Source organism: Eupeodes corollae, chromosome 1 (assembly GCF_945859685.1).
Source record: "Eupeodes corollae chromosome 1, idEupCoro1.1, whole genome shotgun sequence".
Classification (NCBI taxonomy): Eukaryota; Metazoa; Arthropoda; class Insecta; order Diptera; family Syrphidae; genus Eupeodes; species Eupeodes corollae.
The window spans coordinates 36,629,823-36,653,054 of NC_079147.1; the positions used below are offsets into that span (position 1 = coordinate 36,629,823).

Consider the following 23,232-nt stretch of genomic DNA (forward strand, 5'->3'; position numbering starts at 1 on the left):
TAGTGTTGAACTTTAAGGATATATCAATATTTAAAGGCTTTTAAACTTCTGACATCTTGATAAATAAAAAACTGTTTAAATAGTCTGTGTTTTTCTTTTCAAATTTATTGAAAGTTTGGGAAAATCAAAAAGGGTGTCAAGGATCTATTAAAAACGAGTAATCACATCAGGTGAAACAATTAGTAAGTTCACAATATTACATCCATCATCATTTAAGGATTGGTTTGTAAGGTATTTAAATGGTAACTATTTACGTGTAGGTTGAGCCATCTAGCGGTTACTTTTTAAATCATTCGTTAATTTGAAATTGACAGCTGTTTTCAGCTGGAAGTTTTGACAGAAAATTAGTTTTAAACTTCCGCGGAACACGAAACCTGCTGTACGAAAGTTTGTGCAAAAATTTCGTCAAATCAATATAGAAATCGAATAGAAGAGGAAGAATCTATCATATTCTTTATAAATAAATTATGCTGAATTCAAACGAAGAATAACTCTTGCAAATCGCTCCTTCTTTAGACTTAGAAGGCAATAATTGAGAAGTAAAGTCCTCTCTCGAGCATCTAAAATCACCATCTATAAGACACTCATCATCCCGGATCTCATTTATGTTGCCGAGGCCTGGACCCTGTCAAAGAAAGATGAGAGCGTCTTAGTATGTTTCGATAGAAAAATTCTTCGGGTGATTTTTGGTCCCGTACGCATAGATGGAGAATGCAGGAGAAAAATTAACGACGAACTGTACGGGCTGTACCGCGACACTGACCTATTTAGTAGAATTAAAGTCCAACGGCTTAGGTGGCTGGGCCAGGTAGAGCGAATGGACATCAACGTTCCAGCCCGGAAGGTATTCGAAACCAATCATGAGGGACGGCGCGGCGTAGTAGAGGAAGACCTTGATTCAGGTGGAAAAAATTTAACGACGAACTGTACGGGCTGTAACGCGACACTGACCTAGTTAGTAGAATTAAAGTCCAACGGCTTAGGTGGCTGGGCCATGTAGAGCGAATGGACATCAACGTTCCAGCCCGGAAGGTATTTAAAGCCAATCCCGAGGGACGGCGCTGTAGAAGAAGACCGCGACTCAGGTGGGTGAAGACCTCAACCAACTTGGTTTGCGAAACTGGATACAGCTAGCTAAGGACCGAGCTGGCTGAAGACGCATGGTTGAGGCCCAGGTCCGCCACGGACTGTAGCGCCACCTTAAGTAAGTAAGTAATATTAATTGCATTAATGTTAGGTCTTGTCAAAATTTGGTTTATGGACTATGGGCTTTAACGTTTTGTTTAAATCCTTTCCTGTTAAGACAACCATTGGAAAACGAATTTCAAGGATTTTATATGAGTTCAAAGCTTCTATAAACTATTTTCGTAGGAGAAATAATTGCTAGAGTGGGTTCATTAGGAGGAGTGGTGAACGAAAGGAAAGAACTTGTGAGATACTCCAAGTTATGCATAGCAGGTCAAGCTGATACAAAGAGTGGATATGAATCAATTTATAACATGATTACAGTTAACCAAACCATAATCTGAACTGTTTGAGGGGAAGAATGCAACTGGCTATTTCTTTAGAGCATTGCTAATGGAAGTACCGATAAAATAATGAGAGACATGAAACCTTACAACGGTCACCTATAATTTTTAGAGCTCTTTTTAGAATTCTGTACAAGAGACTCAAGTGGGTTATAGGAGCACTTGCCCAAATATGGGAATTGTACTCAAGTTTTGACGAATATAGGCTTTTTAAATTATAGCCAGATCAGAAGGGCCACCGTAGACAGAATTGAGTTTTCGAAACGTTAAATTCTACACGTTTTTTGAATCCCCCTTGAACAATGCTGTCAAGATCAGCATTTAATAAGCTTATCGTACTCTGCGGTTGGTAGTCCACATCCGAAGAACAAGGATTGTTATCCGCAAAAAAATTAAGTGGGTTAGAAGTTTCAGACAAAAGATCATTCAAAAAAATAAGGAAGAGCGTCGGAGACTAAACGGAGCCCTGGGGCACCCCATCGTTTATTTTGTGAATATCAGATTCAAACCCATCCAATAATACTTGAATGGAACGGTCCAAAAGGTAATTTCTAACACAACGCATTTTCGATAAGAGAGCTTGATGCCAAACTCTATCAAATGCTTTTGAAATATCAAGTGCAATAATCTTACTTTCTCCTAAACGATATAAAGATTTGTTCCACTGTTCGGTGATATAAACCATGAGATCACCAGAGGACCTATTGCGCCTCCGTGTAATAGAATCAATGAGATCCTAATCCGTTATCCTATATAGTTCTTCATTATATAAACAATTGGACCAGACAACCCGTAAGATGTTTCGTAGACACCTTTAATGAAGCTCTGCAGTTTCATGGTAATTGTTTCCAGGTGTTGCCGCGGTACAACAGAACTAATTCTACGTTTCATCGGAACGGTCGTAGCTTTGTCTTCAAGCTCAAAGAGTTACTCCTTCAAACATTGAACCACATCCAGAAAGCAGTCTTAGTTTTGCCGATAAGGCTAGCGATATCTTGTTCGGGTTCATCTTCCGCAGATACTATACTTCCAAAATAATTAAAAAATAATCTCTTCTAAAAAGCAAACTGCGTGTATAAGACGTGACATTTAAACCCATCATAAGTCGTCTTGATAATACAGATGAGCTTATCCGGGACACCTCACAAAGCAAGACAGATAAACTCCATTTAAACGCTCCCACAAGCCTTCTCAAGATCAATGAACATAAGGTGAAGTACTGATCAATATTCTATGCACTGTCTTAATGTTGATATGTTCTGATCTGCAGGCAAAACGCCAATACCGCAACAGTTTCGCACTTCTTTAGGTTTCGTTTTTTTGGAACTTGTAAATCCTCCTTACACTTTTGGGGAAGCGTTCAGTGACGTGCGGCAGTCCATTTGACTGGGTAGACACAAATTTTGATTCATTATTTCGCATTGTAATAATGAATTAATAGTTATCTTATCTTCTATAGGTAGCATTGAAAACTTTACATTTGTATCATTTGAGAAATACTCAAAAATATCATCATTTTCTGAAAAATCCATTTTACAAATATGTATTGATTTACGCAATACAGGTTGGCAATCTCAAAAATTTACAACCTTAACTTGTCCTGTCAGAGTTCAATATCAAAATGAAATGAAAATAATTTAATTCACATGTAAGACGCAACGTCTTCCGACAGAGCTCAATATCGATAATTCGATTTTTTTCAAAAACAAACCGATAGATTTTTTTAAATTCTTGCTAAAATTTGTGTTCTTAGTTTAGCTTCTTTCAATATAAAAATATATAAAGGCTATCCCATCCCAGCTAAAACCGTTATTTTGTTTTTAAGTTTTCTCAAGAACTAAACTTTTTTTTTCTGCCAAAAATATCATTGGTTTTTATTTTTAATTTAAAAAACAAATATTATTTTTTTCGAAATTTGATTTCTTGAAAATGGGTTATCATTTTTTTACAAAATTGAAATGCCAGTCGTCTAATAATAAGTTCAAAATTATATTCCAAAAATATTTTTAAACTAAAATTCAATAACTATTTTCAAATGCAAGTTTAAAAAAATTGTATTTTTTCTTGAGAAATCAAATGGCATTTACATTTTTGAAAACAAATTTTTTTGCAGGTACATTTTAATTTAATACAGGAAATAGTTTTAGACAGACATTTTTGAATACATGAGCGAGTTCATGCGAACCAGTCGTGCATTTTTTTTTTTTTTTTTTGTTACAGTTTTAAGTTATGCCCTAGTCTTATTTTGGATTTGATTGTTTGTTTTCAATATCAAAAGATATTTTCAAGTTGTCTAAAAACAAAGATAAAAGGTTTGTTGATGTACTAAAATTGTATTACGATTCCAATAACTATTTCTTGAAGAACTCATTTGATATTACCAACACTATCCCAATCTTTTCTTTTTCGTTGCTAACAAGCAAGATTTAATTTAAGAAATGTTACATTAACATCTTGAAGTAGGTATATGATATGAAGCCTTAAATAATTAATTTTTTTTTCTATTTTTTATTGAAATAATATAATTTAAAAATATGTAGAATTATTAAGAAAAAGTTAATTTTTGAAATCTACTTCCATTTTTCTCAATCTACTTCACTTTTTTCCTAAAATCTACTTCCACTTTTTTTTGAGAAGTGGTAACACTTGCCTGCTGCCGCCGCGCCGCTGCCGCTGCGTGCTGCGTTGATCACATTCACTATGCTGCTCCTATTAACTGACACTCGTTCTCTTCATGAAAAATTCGAATTAAGAATTTACTTTCAAAACAAACAAGCGATTAGACAGATTCACTTATGTCTACTAGCTTCCATACAAAATTAGGTTTTGGGAATGATAAGCTAACCTTTTTCCCTTCATATAACTTTAAAGGGAAACAAAGACACTGTCTTCGTCTTTACTCGTGTCGTGCAATTCGTACTTTCGGTATTCGGTGTTCGTTCGGGAGGTTCGTTAATAGAAGTCAGTCATATATATGTAGAGCCAAGCTATCCATCATAGCATAGCATGATGTTGTTATATGTGAGGTAGTGATAATATGAGTAGAAATAGGTGTGAATGTATAGATTGTAGATACACATATAAATGGGTTAGACAAAAAATGACAAGAAGTAGGTACTATGGGATAGGAAATATTATTCTTAATGAAATCAAAATAGGAATTAGTATAATTAGGTACAAATTTTTGTTTTTTTCCATGCATATCATTTTTAAAGTTATGTATTTAGGTACTGTAGAGAGTAAAGTATTGTTTCAAATCTGAAGGGTAGACACTGTCTAAAACGTCTTATTGACGCACCGTCACTGGAAGCGTTAGAGACAATTGCTGTTTCTATAAGCGGTGCTGGTTACAACTTTCTTTCCCTTTTAGTGCTTTTATCACGGTGCATATCTTTTACTGGGGTCTGTGGTGCGTATTCCGGAATTTGTTGTATCGGGCAACTCAGAATATATGAGTTGCATGTTGCTGTCAAATACCAACCGACTGTTGTTTTGAGCAATGAACACCAGCGAACTCTTTAGCTATGAAGTATGTTTAAAAAAGACTTTTTATCTGAAGAACTAAAATCTCCTTTCCTGGTTGCAATCAAACTTAGCTTTGGGTACTATAGGAAAACGACAACTTGTTATCATTGTCGAAAATGTAGATGCTTGGAACTGATAAAAAAGCTTGCTGCTAATTAAAATAGGAGCGTAAAAAAAGAACCAAGCAACGAGTTGAACAACGAAGTACAATAAGTTCACAAAAAAGTAATTTTATTGTGTATGTTTTAGTATAAGAATTATCGAATTATTTTTTTACTGGGATCAGATACTATTTTTTCATCTGACGAAGTATAGCTTAAAGAAGAAAATCATAGCTCTGAGTCGCTGGAGCTAGGGCGATCAGATATAAAAAGAGCAAGAGTAGATATTCTTACTTACTTTTTAAATGCAAAGTCTGACAGAGATGCCGCGGCAGCCTGTATCGAAGCCACTTTCATGAATCATAAACATTTTGTTTTAAATCAAAATTCTAGATATAAGGCTTTTCCGTCAACATTAATTCTACGAAACAAACAGCTATATGAAGTAAATTCTCATTTACCACCTTGGAACTTTAAACTCTCCCATTATCTAATGGGATTCTGAACTTTTTCCTGATATAACTGGCCAAGGTAAAGTTGACGGGCTTTCAATAATTGCTGCAGCTCCAAATATTAAACAACTTCTTCCAGAACTTTCAGTTTGGGACTAGTGTAAAGGCATCATCTTCTTTACATGAACTATTACAGAATTGGTCATTAACAGATAAACAGAGCAAAGCTTTTATCTTTGATTCAACTGCGTGTCCTGTTAGAAAACAAGTTTAAAAAAAGAAATTCTTCACCTAGCTTGCAATTATTACATTTTTTAAATTGTTCTTAAACGAGTATTCCATTCGTCTCAAAATTTGATCCATGTTCTGGTCCCGTTGTTTGTCTTTTAAAAAGATTTAAAACTATAGGGAAAAGTGCTTGCAGGTTTATGGAAAGAAAATTTGGCAATTGATTTGAAAAATCTTAAAGAAAATTTCCCTTGAGATGAATTTCTGAAGCCGGTTCATGGTAAAAAGAATATATTGCCTCATTTATGTTGATTCGCTAGAAAATTGGACTAAGGATCAGCATTAAATGAAATACATTTTCTTACAATGGCTGAAACACAAACACGCTTCAGCTTCGGCTTCGTTTGCGTTACGATGGGCCTACTGCGTGGTTGCTGTGAATGACATTGGCTGCGTTCAATTTTAGACAGATAGGGTATCCGGATACCCTTTTGCTAGTGTTTTAGGTGTAAAATAACAGCTGAGATGTCAAAAAAGAAATCCAAAGGTATCTAAGAATTTCTAGAGTAGGTACATATGTAGGTATCTGACAGAACAGCTGATTGAACACATGGTTGAATTTCAAGAAACTTGAAAATTGATTTCAGCACTTTCTATTTGTTGCTTGGTCTTACCTCCAGTCTAGTGTCCAGCATTCTTAGGTTGAAGAACCTCATCCTGTTCCAGAGGTAGAACAAAATACAGGTAAATATATGTATATTAATGTTGTGGAAATAAATAAATCTAATTTTTTTTGTTTTTATGAGGACAGCTTGTGGAGCCACAAGCTGAAAGGAAAGGTAAATTATTCTTTCAGATGATTCAAAACCCCAAAGAAGAACCACTCTATTCCCTTTGGTTAAGGTTGGGAACATAAATCCATTGTGCTCTTCTTAAAGGAATGCAGAAAGAGAAAGGACCAGCTCCGAGACCCAAAACCTGTCGAAAAAAATATTGTTGTAATGTTGAACAGCAATGAACATACTACTTGGAGAATTTCACTGAATGCAAAGTGAGCAGAACTCTTAGCTGAATTGAATCTGTCTAAAACTGATAAGAAACTTTTTTTCTTACTCAAGATCCAAATAAAAAACAACACTTTTTTCTCCAAGTTAAAAGTTCTTTTATTTTGCTGCACTTTGTGCAAGAAATCCTAATAATTTATAATGGTTAGTAAGCAATTCATTGAAGACATCAAGACTAGTTTGTTCACATTTTATTGGTTATTCTATTTGATGCCCCTTGAATAATTTTTAAAGAAGCGTTGGATAACCAAACGGATATATCATGCAACAAAAGTTCTGGCGTGTTGGTCCCACCATTAAGCTAAAACTTTATCTACTGTGAACAAACCAACTCAAAATCTTACGGCAAAGCAACTTCTGCTCATTTGGAAATGAGATCTAAATTCTTCCAAACTATATCTATACAGTGTCTGTCATTAATATTCGGTTTTTGTTAATTTTTTTTTACTTCGACTTGGTCTTTAATAATAAAATATATACAACTATTTCTTGCTTGGAAAAAAGAATTTATTATTTCTTATTAAATGGTATAATTTTTGGTTACCAAACTAAAAGCTGAACTAAGAAAAAAATAGAAAAGGAACAAAACTTTAAAAAAACATAGTTCATTAATATTCGGTTTTTTCTAAAAACACAAATGCATCGTTAAGAAATTCATTTTTTAAGAAATGATTTAATATTTTGTCAGATAACCTTGATTGGATATGACTCCTTGAGGTCTTTGAGGCATGTTTTTTATAATTCTGGAAAGATATTCAACACTAATCTTGTTCCATTCTTCTTGGAGTCGAATTTTAAGTCCACTTTTTGAAGTAACGGGGTTTTCACGAACTCTTCGATCCAATTCATACCACAAATTTTCAATGGGGTTTAAATCTGGGGATTGCGCAGGCGTTTGGATAACTTTTGGACAGTTATAGAGTAGCCACTCTTTAACAACATGAGCCTTATGATTCGGATCGTTGTCCTGGTAAAACTTGAAACTGCGCAAAACACCCATTCTCTCAGCACTTTGTCTCAAACTTCCTCTCAAAATTCTCAAATATTGTTCTTTATTCATAATGCCGTCGATGAAAACAAGATTCCCCATGTCTTTTGCAGATATGCAACCCCAAACCATGACGTGCCCGCCGCCATGTTTGACAGTTGGTTTTAAATTTTTGCCCTTTAGCTCTTCGTTAGGTTTCCGCCAAACCATAACCCTTCCGTCTTAAACGAGGATAAGCTTTTATCTTTCGTACTAAAAGCCGTTCTTCTTTCGCCGTAAGTTGTATTGGTTGGCCCAACTGCTTCTTTGGCTTGATTCTTTCTTCATTTTTGTATCTCCGGACTATATCCCCGACAGTGTTTGGCTTCATATTTAATAACTCTGCAATTTCCTTGTAAGTTTCACCTTGTTCGTGTTGATTAATCACAAGATTTCTTGTTTCAAGACTCGAATTTTGTCCTTTAAGACACATGTTTTATTTACATTCAGCCTTTATGCGTTTACATCTAATAATCTTAGCGGAGGATGGTAAATGGCGGATAATTTTTGATCAATTGTAAAGAATACATTCATTCATAAATAAAATAAACAAATACTAAGATTTATAATAATGTTTATAAATGGAAAATATGAAAAAATAAATTGCATGATAAAAACCGAATATTAATGACACTCACTACGTATTGTCACTTCATAATAGTCCTCGTTTTTGTTAGGATCTAGGATTGTTTTCTGTTGAACGTAAATTGTTTAAAACCGGAGACATCGCAAGTAAATTATTAATTGTATAGAAATCCAATTGAGCTAAGAGGAAATTTAAAATAGATTACAGATTAAGGGCATCTCTCATTTTTTAAATTGTTACGCGGCTATCAATTCATTATCGCCTGACGAATCAGTTCAACTATCCATAAAATGTTTTATCTTACAACAATTTTGACTTCGAAGCTTAAATGTTTTTCTGCTTTTTGTGAACAGCTGAAAGTTGCTTTTATTTCCATTTCTAATAATACATACATTTCTAAAATGACACTTCTCTCTTTAGCAGCTGTTATTTTTTCTCAAAAGTTTGTTTTGATTCTTCGTGCAGTAAAAGATATTAATTTTGAAATCAAAAAATTTAATCTATAGCGGAAGTAACTTATAATAACCAATGGGAATTCCTCCTAAATAAAATAAATAAATAAATTGGGTGGCGCAACAGTCCGTTGTGAACCAGGTCCTAGTGACTTACAACTCTCAACCATTCCCGTGCGCGAGTACTGTTGTCACAAATGGAAATTTTAGGCCGAATCCGAACGGCTAATTTGAGAAAGCACTTTTTCATGACAAGAATTACTCTTGAAGAATTTGGCAATTCCTCGCAAGGGGCAGTACCCGTGAAAATTAATATTTTTTTAAAATTAAGGTGGCAGGGATTGAACCTAAGACCCCTTGCATGACAGTCCAACGCACTTTTTTTTTTTTTTTTTTAATTCATTCTTAAACCTATCTTAAAGCTAGACAAAAATTCATAAAACTAGCCTAATTATCCATAACTTACAACTAACTTAATGGTCCCATACGGACATGTTACCGCCACTGTCAACACCCTGTAACTTATTCTACTACATTTCGTTTCAAACTTTCTTATACCCTTTTTTCTTAATATTTTTTAACTTAATCTTATATATTATATAATTGTCATTTTCATTTTACTTCCGATGTCTTGAATTACTTATAATTTAATCTTACAAATTCAATCCAAACTGATTTATACTCTGTGTGATTAATAATCTTAAATTTGTGCTTTAATCCTTGGTCTCTAAACCATAAAGTAAGTTTATTATTAAATCATATTCTTATTAGTTTAAAAGCATAACAATATATTTCAGGAATTTTAATCTTCTTTACACTGAATTAATAAATAAAGAACCACTTGTTCTAAATTGCATTTGGTTGTCTTTTCTTACAAAGAGATTCAAAATCTTCAAGAGCCAAGCCGATTAACCCAACAAAATTTAAAATTCTTTATGAACTATCACGAACTCAGCGTCCGTGCAGTAATTAAACATCTTATGATACACAACTCCCTAACTGGGCATCGAAATACACGTGGTCTATACAACACACCTTACCAAACTGTAAGTACAATATGAGCACTTCTAATTTACAGGGTCAACCACCACCGTCTCCAACAACCCAAACTATCGCATCTCCAAACGACCACATCGTCCAAACGAGTGCAGATCAGTTAACAGCGTGCCAAATTTGCACTAACCCAAAAAACCAGGAAATGATATGCTGTTCAATCTGTCATGCACAATTTCATAAAAGTTGCACTAACGCCAATGCGTCCTCGCTTACCGATTGGCAATGTCAGGCATGTCATCTAGCAAGCCCAACTTATAATTCTTCTGCCAAAGCACCTGCTTCAAACGTATCCAGGAGCTCTCAACCACGTAGAGTAGCTTTGGAATTGCAACGAGCAGAAGAAGAACGCAAGCTAGCTCTAGCTGAGCTAGCAATAAACAAAGAATTCTTGAGAAAGAAATACCAGATTCTGGCCGAGGAATGTGAGGAAAACGAGAGCAAGAGCAGCCAGTCTGTGTCTGTGAACGCATGGCTTGAAGGCCAACGAGAATTTGCAAATTCTAACAGCACAATAATTCCACAAAAAATGCCTAACATCAACTCCGGAACACAGAAAGATTTGCATGATTCCCATTCCATGCCAACCGGAGAAAAAACCGATACAAATCTAATTGAAGTAGGCGAAAGCGTCAGATTTTCTTTGCCATCAATTCAACAGGCAACAAAACAACCACCTATAACCACAATAACATCCAGTCAGCCACAGGGAGTCCCCGATGCTCCTTTGAATAATGTGAATACTTACCTAAATACTGCTCCATTAGTTCCAAACGCAACCGAAATAAACAGAATAACAAATACAAATTCAACATTTTGTAATGTTCCAGCATCACTTATATATTCAAGTCGCCCTTCAGAAGGCGGATGTATACACCCGCAAAACGTTAATACTCAAGATGGGATATTTCCAGCGAGTAGTGGCAATCTAAATTCAAATTCATTCACATCATCAACACAAATAGCATGTTCAAATTTAACAAAAGAGCAAATACAGGCGAGGCACTCCGTCCCAAAAGAGCTGCCTATATTCTCCGGCCAACCGGAAGAGTGGCCAGTCTTTAGTTCCACATTTGACTGGTCTACAATGATCTGTGGGCTGACCGATGCCGAAAATCTTTTACGGATGCAAAGGTGCCTTCGAGGAGAAGCTCTTCGCTCAGTACAACATATCCTTGTTCATCCATCCTGCGTTCCTGCTGCAATTTCAACTCTTAAACTTCTTTTCGGGCAACCAGAAAAGATCCTGCAGTCTATCAAAATAAGAATTAAATCTACACCACCGATAAATACAAATAAATTGGAATCATTTACTACCTTTGCCATTAACGTCAAAAGTCTTATCGCCACCATCGAAGCATGCGGACTGCAAGATGAGCTGAATAATTCGTCACTTCTCCAAGAGCTTATAGAAAAAATGCCTACGCAATACCAACTTATTTGGGGAACACATAAATTAGATTTATTAAAATTAAATCAGAGACCTAACCTTCTTGAGTTTTCCAATTGGATCTTTAATTTTGGACTTTCTGCTAGCAGTGTGACCGTGACAACGAATGTATCCGCGAGCGAAAACAATATCCGAAATAAAACAAAAAATGCTTTCATAAATGCACACCGTGAAGTGCAACAGAGAAAATGCTATGCGTGCAAAATGCTCTGTAAGAATGTAGCCAACTGTGAATACTTTCTGAAAGCCGACCGCGGTGAACGATGGAATATTGTGCGAAAGAATAATTTATGTAAACAGTGTTTATACCCACACGCTTATAGGGTATGCAAGAGCGAGAAAAAATGTGGCGTCAACGGCTGTTCTTACAACCATCACGCTCTTCTCCATCGCTTCTTTCCAGAAGTAAACAAACACGATGAAAGAGACGGTGCACTAGACGAGATAAACGTCAACGCGCATAGTGAATTAAACCACAAAACATTGTTTAAAATCTTGCCTATAACTGTCTATGGAAAAAACAAAACAATTAATACGTTCGCATTCATAGACGAGGGTTCATCTGTAAGCTTATGCGAGGAAGATTTAGCAATCGAGTTAGAATTGGAAGGAACCCTACATCCACTGTGCCTGAAATGGACTGGGCATGTGCAGCGGACCGAGAATACGTCCAAGCGTATTGCAGTAACTATCAGTGGTATAAAGGGAAGGCCTTCAGTATTAGAAGTGCACACTGTTCGTAAGTTATCACTTCCAACACAAACTCTTAATTACGAAGAGCTAAGCGCAGGTTTTCAGCATTTACAAAATCTACCCATTTCCAGCTTCAAGAATGCTACACCGCAGCTGTTGATTGGTGCTAACCACTGGAGCTTAGGAATTCCTAAAGAAATACGCGAAAACAAATCCTCTGAGCCAGTGGCAGTGCGTACCGAACTAGGATGGCTTATATATGGAGGTGGGAAAGATTTTAAAGACTCCTTTAATCTTCATATCTGTGAGTGCGAAACTATTTTACATAATATGGTTAAGAATTCATTTTCTATCGAAAACTTAGGCGTGGTTGTTTCTAAAAAAGTAACTTTGGAAGAAGATCGTGGAATTACGCTACTTAAAAAGCACACCAAAAGGCGAATCGATAACCATTTTGAGACTGGCCTGCTGTGGCGATTTGACGAATTCTCTCTGCCAGAGAGCATCACAATGGCAAAAAATAGACTGCAATGCTTAGAGCGAAAACTAAAGCGGCAACCAGAACTACTCGAGGTATTTAGAAGAACTATAAAGGATTACTTATTAAAAGGATACATTCGTAAATTGCCCTTAACCGAATTAAACCCAAATGTACCAAATAAAACTTGGTATTTGCCAATTTTCGCAGTCTTCAATAAAAATAAACCAGGTAAGGCCCGCGTAGTCTGGGACGCTGCAGCCAAATCGCACGGTGTGTCTCTGAATTCTCTTCTAATTAAAGGACCTGATCTACTCACGTCTCTGCCTGCCATACTGTTCCGCTTTAGGGAGAGATCAATTGCTATTTGTGGAGATATAGAGCAAATGTTTCACCAAATCTTTATACGACCAGAAGATCAAGACGTCCAGAGGTTCTTATGGCGAGACGGCGATGATGCCAAGCAACCTGATGTTTATGTTATGAACGTTATGATCTTCGGCGCGTCTTGTGCTCCTAGTACATCGCAATTTGTTAAGAATCTGAATGCTTCAGAGTTTGAAGGAAAGTTTCCTGAGGCCGCTAAAGCAATCAAAGAAGACCACTATGTGGACGACTTTTTAAAGTCGGTAGACACAGTTCAAGAGGCAATAAAACTGGTTGCAGATATTAAGTTTGTGCACAAACAGGGTGGTTTCAATATAAGAAAATGGACTTCAAACAGCAACGAAGTAGTATTATCAATTGAAGAGGACCAATCCATGCTAGAGAAGAGTCTGGAACTTATTGACGAACCAGCAGTAGAAAAGGTACTTGGCGTATTCTGGATACCCAAAGAGGACATGATAACGTTCAAAACTTCTTCAGCAATTCTGCAAAACGATATATTCCTAGGAAAAAGACCACCCACCAAAAGAGAGATGCTCCGTATCTTAATGTCCATATACGATCCCCTTGGACTAATAGGAAATTTTCTTATGTATTTGAAGATACTTCTACAGGAAGTATGGAGAAGCGCAGTCAACTGGGATGAACCAATTTTAAATGCACAAGCAATTAAATGGATCCATTGGGTACAATTAATTCCCAGTTTACAAACGCTAAGAATCCCACGTTGCCACCTGCGATATTTTACGAACTATGACGGCATTGAAACACAACTACACACGTTCGTTGACGCAAGTCAAAATGGTTACGCTGCAGTGTGCTATATTCGAATCTCTGACGGTCAGAGAACTTCATGCTCTCTAATCGGATCAAAAACAAGGGTAGCACCACTCAAAATTGTGTCAATTCCGCGCCTGGAACTTATGGCAGCCGTCATAGGTTCAAGATTCGCAAAATATATTTTGGACAGTCACTCTATTCGCATTGTCAAACATTTCTACTGGTCAGATTCAAGGACTGTACTCAGTTGGCTGCGAGCGGCTGACCATCGCCAATACCATCAGTTCGTAGCTTTTCGTGTATGCGAAATTCTCGACAATACGGAATTAAATGAGTGGCGCTGGATACCAACTAAATTAAACATAGCGGATGAAGCAACGAAGTGGTCAAAAACTCCAGATATAACTCAAAGTAGCCGGTGGTTTACTGGGCCAATATTTTTAGAGCAGGAGGAAGCGAATTGGCCAAAAGAAGATGGTGACATAATATCAACAGATCTTGAATTGAAGCACCAAATTTTGCATATCTCCATAGTTAACCCGTTGTTCAAAGTACACCGGTTCTCTAAATGGATCAGGCTGCTGAGAACTGGCGCATATGTCTTTCGATATGCACTGAACTTGAAGCGTAAAAAAGACAAGTGTCCATTAATATACGGTGAGATAACACAAGAAGAGTTAAAGAAAGCTGAAGCATTGTTATATCGACAAGCTCAACAGGAAGAATACGGTGAATATATCGACCATTTAAGATCCGGGAAGCGATTGAAAAGGTCAAGCGTCTTATATCAACTTTCACCCTACTTGGACGGGAACGATTTACTTAGAGCTGACGGACGGATCGACAACGCCAAAGTTCCTGAAACTCAAAAGCAGCCTATTATTCTGCCAAAAAATAATTACGTAACAAGCTTAATTCTGATGCATTATCACACTATTTACCACCATCTGAACCATGAGACTGCGATCAACGAGCTTAGAAAAACATTCCATATAGCCAACATTCGTACTACCTATAAAAAAGAGGTTAAAATGTGCCAAAAATGTAAAATCGATAAGGCGATGCCAAGGCCACCACAGATGGCTAAGCTTCCTCCTGCTCGACTTGCCTCCTTCGCTGCACCATTTACATTTACTGGCCTGGACTTTTTTGGCCCCTTGACTGTTTCAGTTGGCCGACATACGGAAAAAAGGTACGGAGCATTATTTACTTGCTTAACGATAAGGGCAGTCCATATCGAGATGGTGTACTCTCTTAATACTAGCTCCTGTATTCTAGCTATTAGGAATTTTATGGCAAGGCGAGGCATCCCAAGAGAGTTCTATAGTGACAATGGCACTAATTTTGTCGGCGCAGAGAGGGAGCTACGGGAAGCTATCAAAGAAGTCGATGAAAATGCTCTTATACGAAAATTTACAACAACTACCACGAAATGGAACTTTAATCCACCCGCCGCACCTCACATGGGTGGTGCGTGGGAGCGTCTTGTACGCTCCATTAAGACTGTGTTATATAAGATTGCCCCGAGTCGAGCTCCCAGCGATGAACTTCTCCGTAGCATGCTGATCGAAGTTGAAAACATCGTCAACACTAGGCCTCTAGCCTATATACCTATCGAAAATGATACAACGGAAGCTCTGACACCAAATCATTTCCTGCTGGGAAGTTCAAACGGCATTAAACCAATAGCAACATACAACGACGATCCAGTCGTACTTAAAAGTAGCTGGCTCATGTCTCAACAATTCGCTGAAAACTTTTGGCGAAAATGGCTTTCGGAGTATCTACCATCTCTAACTCTTCGGACGAAATGGCACGAAAAAATAAAACCTTTGTGCGTTGGCGATTTGGTTGTGGTGGTTGACCCTAAGTGCCCACGGAACGTATGGCCACGAGGAAAAATCGTAGAAGTGCGAACCGCAAAGGACGGACAAGTTCGTAGTGCTAAGGTACTAACAACTCACGGCATACTGGAAAGACCATCAACGAAAATCGCAATATTAGATGTGGCAGCCAGAAAGGAGTAAGGCAGCGATAATGTATCTCGCCATACTGGGGGGTGGTGTTACCGCCACTGTCAACACCCTGTAACTTATTCTACTACATTTCGTTTCAAACTTTCTTATACCCTTTTTTCTTAATATTTTTTAACTTAATCTTATATATTATATAATTGTCATTTTCATTTTACTTCCGATGTCTTGAATTACTTATAATTTAATCTTACAAATTCAATCCAAACTGATTTATACTCTGTGTGATTAATAATCTTAAATTTGTGCTTTAATCCTTGGTCTCTAAACCATAAAGTAAGTTTATTATTAAATCATATTCTTATTAGTTTAAAAGCATAACAATATATTTCAGGAATTTTAATCTTCTTTACACTGAATTAATAAATAAAGAACCACTTGTTCTAAATTGCATTTGGTTGTCTTTTCTTACAAAGAGATTCAAAATCTTCAAGAGCCAAGCCGATTAACCCAACAGGACACTCTAAATTAAACTATAACACTTAAAACTAATGCCTTTCGGCCCTAAGATCTATTTTACTTCATTTAAATTTTATTTATTTTGTATTTATTAGAAAATTTGAAAAAAACTAATATCAATATCCTTTTTTATTTTTACTTACAAACTACTTAAAATATGGTCCTTAATATAAAACTTAAAACTAACTTAAACTACCGATTCTACCTATAAACTACTTAAAACTAGAACAACCACAGCAGCAAATCTAACTTTTTTTGTTTTTATATTTTACTGTCTTTTTTGTGTATGTTTTTTTTTTTAATTTTGTTTGTTTTTTAAATTCCATGTTTTTTTTAATTTTTTTTTGTTTTTTTTTTTATTTTTTTGTTTTTTTGTATTTTTTTTTTGCCACCATGCCTATTCTACTTAAAACTAAACCCTAAAACTATAAAACAAGTATGTAAGCCGGCCAAGGCTTAAACCCCATCCCGACTACCCACTATCAAGTGCCGATTGAAGCCACCTGAACTGGTTTTCCTGCTTCACCCTATCAGTTCGGTCCCGTTCGGACACAGCCCTACTGAACCGAAGGAGCTCCGCTCCACCTTGTGCCATGACGTCCCGATTGTATGGGAGTCGCCTATCCACGGTTCTTCGTCTGACGTGGTAGATTAACGGAACTGCCAATCTATCCTGTATCAGACCGCATTTGTCTAAAAAAAGGAATGCCTCTGGTGGAATGAAGCCGCTCAAGCGTGCACTCTCTAAATACTCGTTGTTCGGATAGAACGCCCCGAAAATTAAATTGTTGGTCGAAGACATAGCTCTTGCAATGTGACCTCGAACGAGTTGTATCACGAAATTGTCAATTCTGTTGATTCGAGCCCCGTTGTACAGGACCTCGTTGGAATAATAATGCACATAAGAAGATTCGGCTGTTCGATATAAGCTGGTACAGCGTCGTAAACACTGCCGCTCGAACACCCGATACTTCTCCATCTGGGAAGGGCCAACGTTGAACCACACAGGAAAACCATACACGATCATTGGCCGTATGAGGGCCATGTAGCAAATTACCTTCACTCTGGGGTCAAGCCGACTGCTAAAAAACAGCCGTTTTGTCTGAGCGAAGGCTCCTCTGGCCCTGGTCAGAGCAGCATTTATATGTCTGTCGAAATATAAATACTGATCTAACCAGATACCGAGGTACTTCACAACACTTTTGCTCGCTAATGGCTGCCCATGAAGATCAACGATGACCACCTTGCGCCAATTCTTGCACGTATCCCTCGTGGCCCTAGCCAACGGAGTCCGGAACAGAATTGTCTCCGACTTCTGGACATTTATTTTCAGTTTCCAGCCGTCGCAATATCGCTGAATCTTGCCGAAATCACGCTGCAAGAGAATTCTAATAACCTCAATCTTTCGGGCCGTTCTGTACGCAATTAGATCGTCGGCGTACGCAATTGCCTTTGTAAGACTACCTATCAGATCGCTAGTGTAAATGCTGAAGAGAATCGGCGAATTCACAGCTCCCTGTTGAAGACCATTTTTAATTGATAATGTTGTGGTAAAAGTTACATTGCCACTTTTGACAACAAACTTTCTACCGTTAAGCATATCATAAAGTATATACAACAATGGTTTGCTTATGCCAAGCCTGCTCAGTTTTAGATAAAGACCCTCTAACCATACGGTGTCAAAGGCCTTTTCCAAATCAACCAGAACAGCACCTGTGCATTATTGTTTTGATTTATTCCATTGGATTTCAGAAACGAGTTTAGACGCAGCATGAATTGTGTCATGAACCGCCTTGAACCCGAACTGTTTATCCGGAATTAATTTGTTGTCCGGAGCCCACTTAGTCAGAACCCTATTAATGATCTTTTCGAAAACTTTGCTGATGCTCGGAAGAAGACTTATCGAACGAAGATTTGACGGGTTGGAGTTGTCCTTTCCCTTTTTCGGGAGAGGATGAACCACAGCAGTCTTTCAATGCACTGGATAATATGCATTATTCAGTGCATTATTGAAGAGCGTGGTGTAAATGTCAATTGCTTCCATCGGTAAATGTCTTAGTACAACGTTGGATATACCATCGACACCTGCTGACTTTTTGTTTTTTATTGAATTGAAGATGAGCTGAAGCTCAACCTTCGTCACTAACAAGGGATTTGGTCCCGTTTGCTCGGCGATTATGGCATTTGCCAAGGAATCGTCATTGAACCACATGAAACCGCGGTTCTCAGATCGCCATTGTGTCATATCATTTCGAAGGTAAAAGTGATTAAGTAGGGCTCTGTTTTCCAGGTCGTGGTTGGGGCGAATGCTAACATTCACCTTGTCCACTTGCTGGAAGGCAGCTCCCACCGCCTCCACTTTTTCCTTCGGATCTTCAATTATGTAATAGTCATCGTCAAAGATGGCTTCTTCTGGATCTATTTGCGCTGTCATGAGTACGTCTCTGTTTTCTTCGGTTCTTTGGAGTTTCAGACTCGGAAGGTCATTGTCGTTCTTTTTCCTGAATATCTTGTTGATTTTAGGGAACATACTAGGGTCACTAGAATTAACTGACCGGATCTTGCGGTCACAGTACTTGTTAATTGATAGCCTGTAGTTCTCCTTAATCAACAGATTGACATTTTTTATTGACGACTTCAGTGTCCTAACCTCCAAGTCGTGTGGGTCTGTAAGTCGTCTGTACAAGTTTTTGAGTCTTGTCAGTAAGCCACTCTTGTGCCTACGTAGTGCGTCAATAGTCGCGTTTCTGTAAGCGTCCATTTGGTCCCGTTCTTTGTACTTTGGTATTGTCCGTTCCATCGTTCGTTTTATTGTTTCGTCCATCTGTTGTAAGTGTTGGTCAATTTCTGTATATGTCAGGTTTCTGTTGTTTGATGGGGCTATGTCACTCGAACGAAGTTCTCTCGCTAAGGCGTTGGTGAAACGAGGCCAACGCATCTTACTGTAATTATAAGAATGCGTTGCAACGTATTCCTCCAACTCCACGCGTTCGTTCGGAATCTGCATTACAGCAGCCAGTCCGCAGTGATCACTGTCGTACTCGACTGTCTGTAGGCAGTTTCGAGGGTGATTACCCACTTTGTCTGTAACTGTCAGTCTGGTGTCGTACAGCAAAAGATCCAGAAAGGAGCCACTTCTTGAATACGATGGCTTTTCAGTAGCCAGCAGGTCGACACCATATTCAACGCTGTAAAGATTCATCAAATTAAAAAGATGGTTACCTCTAGAATTATTATGTTGATTTCCCCAATCTTCATGTTTTGCGTTCAAATCACCGGCCAAGATGAAATAGTTTTCATCCAAGCTCAGTTTAAGTTCCCTATAAACAATCTCGAGTTCTGATGCAAAGTAAGTGACCTGCGGAGCTCCAGCCGCCTAAGCCGCAATCATATAAATCTGCTTCCCTTGAGAGAGAGATGCATACAACGAAAACTACTAGCATTTTGAGCTTTCGCAATTCATTATTGTATATGACTTTTTAATTAATGCCTTTTCGTATAAAGAGAGCGACATCGCCCCCTTGAGTGGAGTCAGGCCGGTCTCTTCTTACGATATTGTAATTTTTATGAGTCAATTTGTGTTTGTGGTTTAGCTTAGTTTCGCTAGCCATAAACACATCGGGACTGTAGTCTTTCAACAATTGGAACATATTGGCTCTTCGTTCAATCCTTATCAGTGAATTTACATTCACAGCTAGGACTTTAAGGCGCGTCTCCGGCAGCGCGCCCATTATGGTCTAAATTGCGCCAGGCCAGGCAGCAAAGAGTAGAGATGATCTACCCTTTTGCCTTGCTCCTTTATCTGACTTTTGCAGCCCTGTTAGTTGACCTTTAATGCTCAACAACAAGGCTACAATGTCAGGCTGCACCTCTGGTGCCTTAGGCACAGGGGCCTTGGGGGCAACCGTTGGTGGAGCCTGTCTCGTATTCCCATTCCCTGACACCATTTGGGCGTAAGAGAATTTGGGATCCACGAATTTTTGTGTTGGAGCCTGTCGAACTGTTCGACTTTTTTCGGCTTTTTGACTGGCCTGTTACAGTTCAACGCACTCACCATCATGCCACGGGTACTATTGAATCCCTCCTAAATCTAATGTATTTTGTTTGTTGACTTTTTTTTAAAGCTGTTGAGCTGTCAGACAAAGCAAATGTTCAGCAAATTTAAACAAGAGCTTCCGTTTAGAGTTCCATTACGTAACATTACGTTCATTTCCTTACGACTGTCCAATGAAACGTGAAGTCAAAGCTTCATTGTGATAGCATGCATTGAATTCCTATGGCTGAACTCGTATACGTCAGACGAAGCCGAACCTGAAGCGTGTTTGTGTTTCAGCCATAATTCATATAAAGAAGCTGATATTGCAATACAAACGTTCCTTAATCATCGTTCTTGAATAAGGAATGAGTAGCGTTTTTGTTTTTTGATAATAGGTTGATGTTAAGAGAACCAAAAAATAGTTTCTAAATTTTTTGAAGAAGACGAGCAAGAAGAAGAAGTAAAAAAGAAATCACATCTAAAGCCAACCCAACATTTTTTATTAGACCTTACGTCAGGTAAATCATAAAACCTTTTGAAATATTAAGATGTTCTTAGGAATTTTTGCATAGTGATCCAACAATTTGGAATGACCAACCAAATTATACGAAAGCAAAGCAGATAGTCGAATCTTTAAAAATTGTCAACGACACAGCAGAACGTGGACTAAAGCTAATGGAAGAATCCAATACTCAACTTGTACTAAAAACGAAGATCAGAAGCAATTTCTTAAGTGAGTACTGCTTCATTTTATATCATTTCTTTTTCTAATTTAAGACATTTAAATTTTAGTACATTTCTTATTTTTTTAATTTAAAATGTCTAGACTGAATCAAATTTCAAACTGATTCATCCACTTTCCATTACTTGCTACTTAATTCAATGTATACCTCTTCCACTTATGATTATAGTTTAATTGTTAAAATCATTTTGATATCTTTATTATGTAGAAATTGATGAACAATTCAAAAGAAATGTGTAGATCCCCGAAGAAGTTATCGCTTAAATAATCATTCTTTTCATATTTTTAGTATCTATTTTATATATATTAATTTATCATTATTATCTATACAAAAAATTAATTAAATCAGAGTATGATTTTTCAGCGAATTGATTATTTATAAATACGGTTGTTATCAACCGAATTATCAAGCTTTGATATTTATTAATTGATTTTATACAAACTTTAGCAAACAAATATTTGATTTTTATAAGTTAGTATCAATCAAAATTTAGAGGCATACAAATATCTAAAATGTTAAAAGGTATATAATTAATAATATTAAGAATTTAAAAACAGTTAATTAAAATAGTTTTTCTAACCAAATTTTAGTTTTTGAAATTCTTTGTGTGTTTACGGTCTTGGGGATCAGTGCGGTCTTGAGTGAAGAATGTCTGTTTACCGATCAAACATGGGGCACAATAAATCCCACCCACATTAGCTATTGTGATTCGAAGACAAATGAAGCTGCAGTGACAAGTTGCAACACTGGATATGGTTTCAAAAGCAATGAGACGGTTTCTGGATGTATCCGCTGGGAAGAATGGAATGATGGATGTATTTTGAGAAAAAATGTACCAAAACTTAAGTCGTGCGAGGGAGCTAACTCTTTAAGTCCACATCCTGTACCAAATGATCCTACATCGTATTATTTGTGCAGCAGTAGCAGTTCTGAGCCATTGGTGTTACGTTGTGCTGAAAACAGAGGATTTGTTGCACATGATGGTTATTTGGGATGTATTCCCTGGGAATCGTGGAGAACTATAACGGGATGCACTGATAGTTATTAAATAATGATATTTTGTTTGCAATAAATATCTACGGAATTTTCTTGTTTAAGTGAAACAGAGAAATTATTTCACAGTATTTGCAATTAACTAAAAAAAACAATGAAGACAAAATAAAAGAATTCTTAATGCAAAAAGTGATCGAGAAATTTGTGATCTTCAAATGATTTCGTCTTTATTTAACAATTGGTTCAACGATACCATCATCAATAGATTTGAAGATGATAGTGGACATCTAAACTGACTTTACCCTTAGCGGCCCCCCTCATCCAGGCCTCATGGGGTACCTCATTGCCAAAACCATTTGAACAGGATGTGTGGATATTTTAAGACTTAGCTGATTTAATAATGTTTGTGGGAGAGTTCTTCAACATTGCTTATGGTTTTGGTTTGGTTACTTAATTCAAAGATGGGGTTTCAAAAACTTGTCGTAAAAGCCAAAATGCTGGAAAAAATGTTTTTTTTTCCGAGAACAATTTAGAACTTATCTATTTTGCAATATTAAAGGCTAGGGTTTACAGACGTTTGATATTATTGTACACACCTCTGTGCTTGATTAAAAGTAACTCTTTGTATAAGGTTTATATTAGACTTGTTATCAATTTTTTGAGTGCTTTTTGTAACCACACGCAGCTCTTTCCGCAGACATGGTTCCTCAAATCTCTTTTGTAGCATGAGGAAGGTGGGAACATCAATTAGTTTTTTTTTTAGGACTGTGATCGCAGAAGTTTCCACAGAATTCGAGCATTTACTGGACTTGAACAAGCATACCGAAAAACATCCGCATTGGGTACCTGTTCGTTCTTTGAGGGACCTTAAATGCATTGATCAAAATTATCCGTCCCATCTGTTGTATCATTAAAGTGGAGAATAATATTTGCCTAAACGAGTGTTATTTCTCAGGTATTGAGATAAGTCGAAGCCACCAAAACAATTTGTTTCTTCCTCGGTGTACTTAAAAGCAAAGTAATGTTCCTGGTGTGGCAGAACTATGTTTCAGGAGGATTCTTCGACTATATCGTCTTCTCCCGAGGAATTTCTTGTTTATTTCTTTTGCTAATTGCAGTCAGAGACAATTTGAAAGGTTAACCTATCATTCCGGTTAGCAGAG

General features: G+C 37.1%; 2 protein-coding genes across 2 annotated transcripts; both read left to right on the forward strand.

Annotated features, from left to right (window-relative positions):
* The first annotated feature begins 10,021 nt into the window (after nucleotides 1–10,021).
* On the forward strand, nucleotides 10,022–15,832 carry LOC129954075 (uncharacterized). Its single transcript, XM_056067732.1, has 2 exons — nucleotides 10,022–12,464; nucleotides 12,525–15,832. The coding sequence occupies exons 1-2, from the start codon at nucleotides 10,022–10,024 to the stop codon at nucleotides 15,830–15,832; spliced, it is 5,751 nt and encodes a 1,916-aa protein (XP_055923707.1).
* Nucleotides 15,833–21,463: 5,631 nt separating this feature from the next.
* On the forward strand, nucleotides 21,464–22,149 carry LOC129942043 (uncharacterized). Its single transcript, XM_056050839.1, has 2 exons — nucleotides 21,464–21,598; nucleotides 21,667–22,149. Exons 1-2 carry the CDS (start codon nucleotides 21,589–21,591, stop codon nucleotides 22,122–22,124), a joined length of 468 nt encoding a protein of 155 aa, XP_055906814.1. The 5' UTR covers nucleotides 21,464–21,588; the 3' UTR covers nucleotides 22,125–22,149.
* The last annotated feature ends 1,083 nt before the right edge of the window (nucleotides 22,150–23,232 follow it).